Source organism: Triticum urartu, chromosome 3A (genome assembly GCF_056163025.1).
Source record: "Triticum urartu cultivar PI428250 chromosome 3A, HENAU_Tu73, whole genome shotgun sequence".
In the NCBI taxonomy this organism is placed as follows: Eukaryota; Viridiplantae; Streptophyta; class Magnoliopsida; order Poales; family Poaceae; genus Triticum; species Triticum urartu.
In genome coordinates this window covers 741677209-741687571 of record NC_141875.1, presented here as the reverse complement: position 1 = coordinate 741687571, position 10363 = coordinate 741677209, and the positions used below count along the sequence as shown (strand labels likewise).

Sequence of the window (10363 nt, the reverse complement as noted above, 5' to 3'; positions counted from 1 at the left end):
AGAATTCTCCAATCACTTCCACCTAGCTACAAGAGCTTCGTGATGAACTATAATATGCAAGGGATGGTTAAGACAATTCCCGAGCTCTTCGCAATGCTGGAAGCTGCGGAGGTAGAAATCAAGAAGGAGCATCAAGTGTTGATGGTCAACAAGACCACTAGTTTCAAGAAAAAGGGCAGAGGGAAGAAGAAGGGGAACTTCAAAAAGAATAGCAAGCAAGTTGCTCTCAGGAGAAGAAACCCAAATCTGGACCTAAGCCTGAAACTGAGTGCTTCTACTTCAAGCAGACTGGTCACTGGAAGCGGAACTGCCCAAGTATTTGGCGGATAAGAAGGATGGCAAGGTGAACAAAGGTATATATGATATACATGTTATTGATGTGTACCTTACTAATGCTCGCAGTAGCACCTGGGTATTTGATACTGCTGTTGCTAATATTTGCAACTTGAAACAGGGACTACGGATTAAGCGAAGATTGGCTAAGGACGAGGTGACGATGTGCGTGGGAAATGGTTCCAAAGTCGATGTGATCGCGGTCGGCATGCTACCTCTACATCTACCTTCGGGATTAGTATTAGACCTAAATAATTGTTATTTGGTGCCAGCGTTGAGCATGAACATTATATTTGGATCTTGTTTGATGCGAGACGGTTATTCATTTAAATCAGAGAATAATGGTTGTTCTATTTATATGAGTAATATCTTTTATGGTCATGCACCCTTGAAGAGTGGTCTATTCTTATTAAATCTCGATAGTAGTGACACACATATTCATAATGTTGAAGCCAAAAGATGCAGAGTTGATAATGATAGTGCAACTTATTTGTGGCACTGCCGTTTAGGTCATATCGGTATAAAGCGCATGAAGAAACTCCATACTGATGGACTTTTGGAACCACTTGATTATGAATCACTTGGTACTTGCGAACCGTGCCTAATGGGCAAGATGACCAAAACACCGTTCTCCGGTACTATGGAGAGAGCAACAGATTTGTTGGAAATCATACATACATATGTATGTGGTCCGATGAATGTTGAGGCTCGTGGCGGATATTGTTATTTTCTCACCTTCATAGATGACTTGCAGATATAGGTATATCTACTTAATGAAACATAAGTCTGAAACATTTGAAAAGTTCAAAGAATTTCAGAGTGAAGTTGAAAATCATCGTAACAAAAAAATAAAATTCCTACGATCTGATCGTGGAGGAGAATATTTGAGTTACGAGTTTGGTGTACATTTGAAACAGCGTGGAATAGTTTCACAACTCACGCCACCCGGAACACCACAGCGTAATGGTGTGTCCGAATGTCGTAATCGTACTTTACTAGATATGGTGTGATCTATGATGTCTCTTACTAATTTACCGCTATCGTTTTGGGGTTATGCTTTAGAGACGGCTGCATTCACGTTAAATAGGGCACCATCAAAATCTGTTGAGACGACGCCTTATGAACTATGGTTTGGCAAGAAACCAAAGTTGTCGTTTCTGAAAGTTTGGGGATGCGATGCTTATTTGAAAAAGCTCTAACCTGATAAGCTCAAACCCAAATCAGAGAAATGTGTCTTCATAGGATATCCAAAAGAAACTATTGGATACACCTTCTATCACAGATCCAAAGGCAAGACTTTTGTTGCTAAATTCCGAAAATTTCTAGAGAAGGAGTTTCTCTCGAAAGAAGTGAGTGGGAGGAAAGTAGAACTTGATGAGGTAACTGTACCTCCTCCCTTATTGGAAAGTAGTACATCACAGAAACCGGTTTCTGTGACACCTACACCAATTAGTGAGGAAGCTAATGATGATGATCATGAAACTTCAGAACAAGTTACTACTGAACCTCGTAGATCAACCAGAGTAAGATCCACACCAGAGTTGTACGGTAATCCTATTCTTGAAGTCATGCTACTAGATCATGATGAACCTATGAACTATGAAGAAGCGATGGTGAGCCCAGATTCCGCAAAATGGCTTGAAGCCATGAAATCTGAGATGGGATCCATGTATGAGAACAAAGTATGGACTTTGGTTGACTTGCCCAAAGATCGGCAAGCAATTGAGAATAAATGGATCTTCAAGAAGAATACTGACGCTGACGGTAATGTTACTGTCTACAAAGCTCGACTTGTCGCAAAAGGTTTTCAAAAAGTTCAAGGGATTGACTACGATGAGACCTTCTCACCCGTAGCGATGCTTAAGTCTGTCCGAATCATGTTAGCAATTGCCGCATTTTATGATTATGAAATTTGGCAGATGTATGTCAAAACTGCATTCCTGAATGGATTTCTGGAACAAGAGTTGTATATGATGCAGCCAGAAGGTTTTGTCGATCCAAAGGGAGCTAACAAAGTGTGCAAGCTCCAGTGATCCATTTATGGACTGGTGCAAGCCTCTCGGAGTTGGAATAAACGCTTTGATAATGTGATCAAAGCATTTGGTTTTGTACAGACTTTTGGAGAAGCCTGTATTTACAAGAAAGTGAGTGGGAGCTCTGTAGCATTTCTGATATTATATGTAGATGACATATTACTAATCGGAAATGATATAGAATTTCTGGATAGCATAAAGGGATACTTGAATAAAAGTTTTTCAATGAAAGACCTCGGTGAAGCTGCTTACATATTGGGCATTAAGATCTATAGAGATAGATCAAGACGCTTAATTGGACTTTCACAAAGCCCATACCTTGACAAAATTTTGAAGAAGTTCAAAATGGATCAAGCAAAGAAAGGATTCTTGCTTGTGTTACAAGGTGTGAAACTGAGTAAGACACAATGCCCGACCACTGCAGAAGATAGAGAGAAAATGAAAGATGTTCCCTATGCTTCAGCCATAGGCTCTATCATGTATGCAATGCTGTGTACCAGACCTGATGTATGTCTTGCTATAAGTCTAGCAGGGAGGTACCAAAGTAATCCAGGAGTGGATCACTGGACAGCGGTCAAGAACATCCTGAAATACTTGAAAAGGACTAAGGATATGTTTCTCATATATGGAGGTGACAAAGAGCTCATCGTAAATGGTTACGTCGATGCAAGCATTGACACTGATCCGGACGATTCTAAATTGCAAACCGGATGCGTGTTTACATTAAACGGTGGAGCTGTCAGTTGGTGCAGTTCTAAACAAAGCGTTGTGGCGGGATCTACATGTGAAGCGGAGTACATAGCTGCTTCGGAAGCAGCAAACGAAGGAGTCTAGATGAAGAAGTTCATATCCGATCTAGGTGTCATACCTAGTGCATCGGGTCCAATGAAAATATTTTGTGACAATACTGGTGCAATTGCCTTGGCAAAGGAATCCAGATTTCACAAGAGAACCAAACACATCAAGAGACGCTTCAATTCCATCCAGGATTTGGTCCAGGTGGGAGACATAGAGATTTGCAAGATACATACGGATCTGAATGTAGCAGACCCGTTGACTAAGCCTCTTCCACGAGCAAAACATGATCAGCACCAAAGCTCCATGGGTGTTAGAATCATTACTGTGTAATCTAGATTATTGACTCTAGTGCAAGTGGGAGACTGAAGGAAATATGCCCTAGAGGCAATAGTAAATTTATTATTTATTTCCTTATATCCTGATAAATGTTTATTATTCATGCTAGAATTGTATTATTCGGAAACATAATACTTGTGTGAATACATAGACAAACTAAACATCACTAGTGTGCCTCTACTTGACTAGCTCGTTAATCGAAGATGGTTATGTTTCCTAACCATAGACATGTGTTGTCATTTGATTAACGAGATCACATCATTAGGAGAATGATGTGATTGACATGACCCATTCCATTAGCTTAGCACCCGATCGTTTAGTATGTTGCTATTGCTTTCTTCATGACATATACATGTTCCTATGACTATGAGATTATGCAACTCCCGTTTGCCGGAGGAACACTTTGTGTGCTACCAAACGTCACAACGTAACTGGGTGATTATAAAGGAGCTCTACAGGTGTCTCCAAAGGTACATGTTGGGTTGGCGTATTTCGAGATTACGATTTGTCACTCCGATTGTCGGAGAGGCATCTCTGGGCCCTCTCGGTAATGCACATCACATAATCCCTGCAAGCATTGCAACTAATGAGTTAGTTGCGAGATGATGTATTACAAAACGAGTAAAGATACTTGCCGGTAACGAGATTGAACTAGGTATTGAGATACCGACGATCGAATCTCAGGCAAGTAACATACCGATGACAAAGGGAACAACGTATGTTGTTATGCGGTCTGACCGATAAAGATCTTCGTAAAATATGTAGGAGCCAATATGAGCATCCAGGTTCCGCTATTGATTATTGACCGGAGACGTGTCTCGGTCATGTCTACATTGTTCTCGAACCCGTAGGGTCCGCACGCTTAACGTTACGATGACCTTTTTATTATGAGTTTATATATTTTGATGTACCGAAGTTTGTTCGGAGTCCCGGATGTGATCACGGACATGATGAGGAGTCTCGAAATGGTCGAGACATAAAGATTGATATATTGGAAGCCTATGTTTGGACATCGGAAGTGTTCCGGGTGAAATCAGCATTTTACCGGAGTACCGGGAGGTTACGGGAACCCCCGGTAACCTAATGGGCCTTAATGGGACTAGTGGAGGAAGAGGAGAGGAGGTCTAGGGGCTGCCGCGCGCCCCTCCCCCCAAGTCCGAATTGGACAAGGAGGGGGGGCAGTGCCCCCCCTTTCCTTTCTTCCCTCTCCTCCTTCCCCCCAAGTCCTAATCCAACTAGGGAAAGGGGGGGAGTCCTACTCCCGATAGGAGTAGGACTCCTCCGGCGCGCCTCCTCCTAGGGCCGGCCACACCCCCCTTTGCTCCTTTATATACAGGGGCAGGGGGCACCTCTAGACACACAAGTTGATCTTCAAGATCGTTCTCTTAGCCGTGTGCAGTGCCCCCCTCCACCATAGTCCTCGATAATATTGTAGTGGTGCTTAGGCGAAGCCCTGCGATAGTAGAACATCAAGATCGTCACCACGCCGTCGTGCTGACGGAACTCTTCCCCGACACTTTGCTGGATGGGAGTCCGGGGATCGTCATCGAGCTGAACGTGTGCTAAAACTCGGAGGTGCCGTAGTTTCGGTTCTTGATCGGTCGGGCCGTGAAGACGTACGACTACATCAACCGTGTTGTCATAACGCTTCCGCTGTCGGTCTACGAGGGTACGTAGACAACACTCTCCCCTCTTGTTGCTATGCATCACCATGATCTTGCGTGTGCGTAGGAAAATTTTGAAATTACTACGTTCCCCAACAAATAGATCTCTCATCAAAACCTGGCTCTCTGGGTCGACTGGAATCCCTCGCCCAACACTGTGAGGGTGCCTGTCATCATGTTGCTGAAGCACGTATGACCCACTCCTTGGGGGAGGTGTGGGCACTCGACGACGATCATCGCGATCGATTCGGTGATCATACTGCTCACGGTTTGTGTACTGATCTCGTCGATCTCCACGTCCCTCACGCCTCGAGGGCGATCTTGGGCTGTGAGTCGACTGGACTGTGTCTGCAACCATGGATCTGCTGTGAATCCTATTCCGCGACTGAGATACTGCTGTGTTCTGCTCACCCGCGGCTCGGAGAAAGGCCCGGATCTGCACCAAACCCCGACCAGCTTCTGACTGGGAAGGTTGAATTGTCTCCGCTATTCGGGCTGCAGCTGCGAGATTCTGGATTGGAGTTCGGTATACCTGAGTCAGAGGCGGAAAACGTTGACGCCGACTGGATTCAGGAGCATGCTGCCGAGCACGCTCGTCGAGTGCGCGCTGGAGGTTCTCTAGTCGAGTGCGCTCAGCCAAGTTGGCCAGGTGCGCCTCCTCCAAGGCCTGGGCCTCAGGGGTTTCTCCAACGATAGGAGTGTGAAGTGCATCCATGTTCCGGCAGCAAAGTTCTTCTCTACGCTGCGACGAGAGGGGTTCGGGGAGGTACTCTTCATGAACACGCGACGGATCACCGCCCCCATCGCCTCCGTCTTCACGGGTGAAGCCAGGAGGACTGCGTGGTCCATTGACCATCAGAACTTCCGCCGCAGGGTCGCTGCTGTCGCACTCGGATGTAGTCTCTACGGAGCTAGTCGACAGATCGAACAGGCCACAGAGGGTTTCGTCCGGCTCGATTGCCGTGACTTGGGGGGTGGCCGACTGGCGAGCCACCGCATGCTTCACCCACCGCTGAAGCCTCGATCGACCGGAACATTTGCTCCGGCGGGCCGCAGGGAGGGGGGAAGCTACAGGAGCCGACCGATACTGGGTCGACGGCTGCCGCAGGAGGACGCCGTGGACGCATGCGCGAAAGTGCGTTGCCCCGCGGATGGGGAGTGCGTCGACGTTGAGTGGAGCCTCCTGAAGCCAAGCGGAGTCGTCGGCAACAAACACGAGCGCGCCGAGACGGATCTCGCGGCCCTCAGCCAAACCTCCGCCTGAAACCATGATGAAGGGGATCGGAAAAATTGCAACTTCTCCAACAAGTCGCTAAGACACCTACCCACGGTGGGCGCCAACTGTCATGGTTCTAAGTCTGACAGTAGAATGGGGGGTAGGAATGTAGAGGCAAGATCTTAGCTATGGAAGAGTTGTACATAGGAGTTTTACGAGTTCAGGCCCTTCTCGGAGGAAGTAACAGCCCTACGTCTCGGAGCCCGGAGGCGGTCGACTGGATTATATGCGTGTGTGTTACAAAAAGTGCGAACCCCTGTGCCTGTGGAGGGGGGTGGCTTATATAGAGTGCGCCAGGACCCCAGCCAGCCCACGTCACAGAGGGTTTAAGGTACATAAAGAAGGGGGCGTTACTGGTAACACCTGCAATAAAGATACATAATGACCATTAAAGCTATGACTTAATTCTCGACCATTGCAGAGTGGAGTGGCTCTAGATCTTCTGGTAGTCGAGTGATTATCTGTACAGTCGAGTGTCTTCAGGATTGTCGAGTGGAACATAACTTCATGGTCGAGTGGATGATGATTTTTCTTCGAATGCTCCTGGTACCTTTAGGGATGTACTTGGGGAGGGTATCTTGAACAGATCCATGACCCTACCCTAGGTACATAGCTTCATCACCTGCCGCCGCCGCCGCACCCGCCTCCCCCACCGCCGCTGCCACCTCCCTTGCAGCCGGGCCGCCCCCTCCTCCCCCTCCAAAAACCCTAACCCTAAAGCCGATGTGCTGTTGGGGAATGTAGTAATTTCAAAAAATTTCCTACGCACACACAAGATCATGGTGATGCATAGCAACGAGAGGGGAGAGTATGATCTACGTACCCTAGTAGATCGACAACGGAAGCGTTTGGTTGATGTAGTCGTACGTCTCCACGGCCCGAACGATCAAGCACCGAAACTACGGCACCTCCGAGTTCTAGCACACGTTCAGCTCGATGACGATCCCCGGACTCCGATCCAGCAAAGTGTCGGGGAAGAGTTCCGTCAGCACGACGACGTGGTGACGATCTTGATGTACTACTGCCACATAGGGCGTGGATCAACTTGTGTTTCTCTGGGGTGCCCCTGCCTCCGTATATAAAGGATCAAGAGGGGGAGGCCGGCTGGCCACATAGGGCGCGCCAGGAGGAGTCCTACTCCCTCCGGGAGTAGGACTTCTCGCCCAATCCTAGTTGGAATAGGACTCGCGAGGTGGGAAAAGAGAGAGAGAGAGAGAAGGAGGGGCGCCGGGCCCCTCTCTCCTTGTCCTATTCAGACTAGGGGGAGGGGCGCGCGGCCCAGCCCTGGCCGCCTCTCCTCTTCTTCCACTAAGGCCCATTAAGGCCCATGTAGCTCCCCGGGGGGTTCCGGTAAACTCCCGGTACTCCGGTAAAATCCCGATTTCACCGGGAACACTTCCGATATCCAAACATAGGCTTCCAATATATCAATCTTTATGTCTCGACCATTTCGAGACTCCTCGTCATGTCCGTGATCACATCCGGGACTCCGAACAAACTTCGGTATATCAAAATGCATAAACTCATAATATAACTGTCATCGTAACCTTAAGCGTGCGGACCCTACGGGTTCGAGAATAATGTAGACATGACCGAGACATGTCTCCGGTCAATAACCAATAGCGGGACCTGGATGCCCATATTGGCTCCTACATATTCTACGAAGATCTTTATCGGTCAGACCGCATAACAACATACGTTGTTCCCTTTGTCATCGGTATGTTACTTGCCCGAGATTCGATCGTCGGTATTCCGATACCTAGTTCAATCTCATTACCGGCAAGTCTCTTTACTCGTTCTGTAATACATCATCCCGCAACTAACTCATTAGTTGCAATGCTTGCAAGGCTTAAGTGATGTGCATTACCGAGAGGGCCCAGAGATACCTCTCCGACAATCGGAGTGACAAATCCTAATCTCGAAATACGCCAACCCAACATGTACCTTTGGAGACACCTGTAGAGCTCCTTTATAATCACCCAGTTACGTTGTGACGTTTGGTAGCACACAAAGTGTTCCTTCGGCAAACGGGAGTTGCATAATCTCATAGTCATAGGAACATGTATAAGTCATGAAGAAAGCAATAGCAACATACTAAACGATCGGGTGCTAAGATAATGGAATGGGTCATGTCAATCAGATCATTCACTTAATGATGTGATCCCGTTAATCAAATAACAACTCATTGTTCATGGTTAGGAAACATAACCATCTTTGATTAACGAGCTAGTCAAGTAGAGGTATACTAGTGACACTTTGTTTGTCTATGTATTCACACATGTATTATGTTTCCGGTTAATACAATTCTAGCATGAATAATAAACATTTATCATGATATAAGGAAATAAATAATAACATTATTATTGCCTCTAGGGCATATTTCCTTCATGTGCCACCGCCCCCACTCCCTACCACGGCCACACCGCCACTTTCCCCTCTCCCCCCATGTCTTTCAACTCCTCCCTCTCCAGCGCCACCAACCCCTTCGCCGGCCCGGATCCCACCGACACCCGCAACCTGAACATCCACGAACATGTTCCCATTTGTCTTGATCCCCACGACTCCACGTACTACGCGTGGAAAACCTACTTATCTATCGTCTTTCGCGAGTACAATCTCGTGGATCATGTCGACGGCTACGTCGATTCGAGCGCCATGAAGGATGACTCCGAGTGGAACACCATCGATGCCACGCTCATCCGGTTGTTCTTCCTCGCCTTTTCGAAGTCCTTGTTTCACACCGTCATGAGCGATGGTGATGATGCACACGTCGTGTGGGTGAAGCTCAACAGCCTATTCACTGACAATCATCTTCAACGTCGCGTCTTTCTGCAACAAGAATTTTTTTGTGGTCATCAAGATGCTCGATCAATTGATGATTACTGCCGACGCCTCAAGACGCTCTCCGATGAGCTCCGTGACATCGGCATCAAGATTGACGATGATCTCCTCCTCAGCACGCTCACGGCCGGCCTCAACGAGGACTTCGGCAACGCCGCCGCCAATCTCACCTTTATGTCGGATCCCTCCTTCCCCAAGTTTGTTGCATACCTGGGTTGGGAGGAACGCCGGATGAAGCAGGTGAAGAAGCGGATGCAGCACACCGTCCTCGCCGCCGGCACTTCTCGCGGCGCCGCCCACCACCTACTCCGCCGGCTCCGTGGCCTTTGCCCCCTGCGTTGTCATGCCTCTACCCGCTCTCAACAGCGCCACCCCCCCTCAACGGTGTGCCTGAACAGCAGCCCGGCGGTGGCCGGCGTAACAACCGCCAGGTAGGCATCCTAAGCAGCAGCACTAGCCCACCCCACCCTGAACCTAAGGCACCAACCCGTGGACCGGCGTTGTCCATGCGTACTCAATGCCAGTGCCATGGGCCCCAGCGCCAGGCCTCGTCGGGCCTCGACCGGCGGGCCATCAGGCCTACCTCGCCACATCAGCCAGCGCCAGCTACGCGGCCCATCCCACCCCGCCAATGGTCGGCGGCTGTGCTGCCGCCCTACGACGATTTCTTCCCACCACATGTTCCTCCTCCATGGGACCCTGCTCTTCTGGATGCACTGCATTCGGCCCCGTGACCAAGTCAATACAGTGGGGATGGAGATTGGTACATGAACTCGGGCGCCACCGCCCACATGACATCTCATCCCAGTAACCTAACCTCCTCCACCCCGGTTCATGCTCCTACTCGCATCACCGTTGGTAACGGTTCCTCTTTACCTATCACACATATTGGTCGTACTTTGTTTCCTTCCACATCTACGCACATCACCATGTCTAATGTTCTTGTTTCTCCTGATTTAGTCATGAACCTTGTTTCTGTTTGTCGTCTTGCTTGTGAGAATCATATTACCCTTGAATTTGACGATGTTGGTTTTTCTGTGAAGGAGGCCCGTACCCGGATGGTTCTTCACCGGTGTGATAGT

At 48.3% G+C, this 10363-nt stretch overlaps 1 protein-coding gene across 1 annotated transcript; it reads left to right on the top strand.

Annotated features, from left to right (window-relative positions):
- Nucleotides 1–8885: 8885 nt before the first annotated feature.
- LOC147982550 (uncharacterized) lies at nucleotides 8886–9716 on the top strand. The gene has a single exon (XM_087516340.1). It carries the CDS (start codon nucleotides 8886–8888, stop codon nucleotides 9714–9716), a length of 831 nt encoding a protein of 276 aa, XP_087372466.1.
- Nucleotides 9717–10363: the final 647 nt, after the last annotated feature.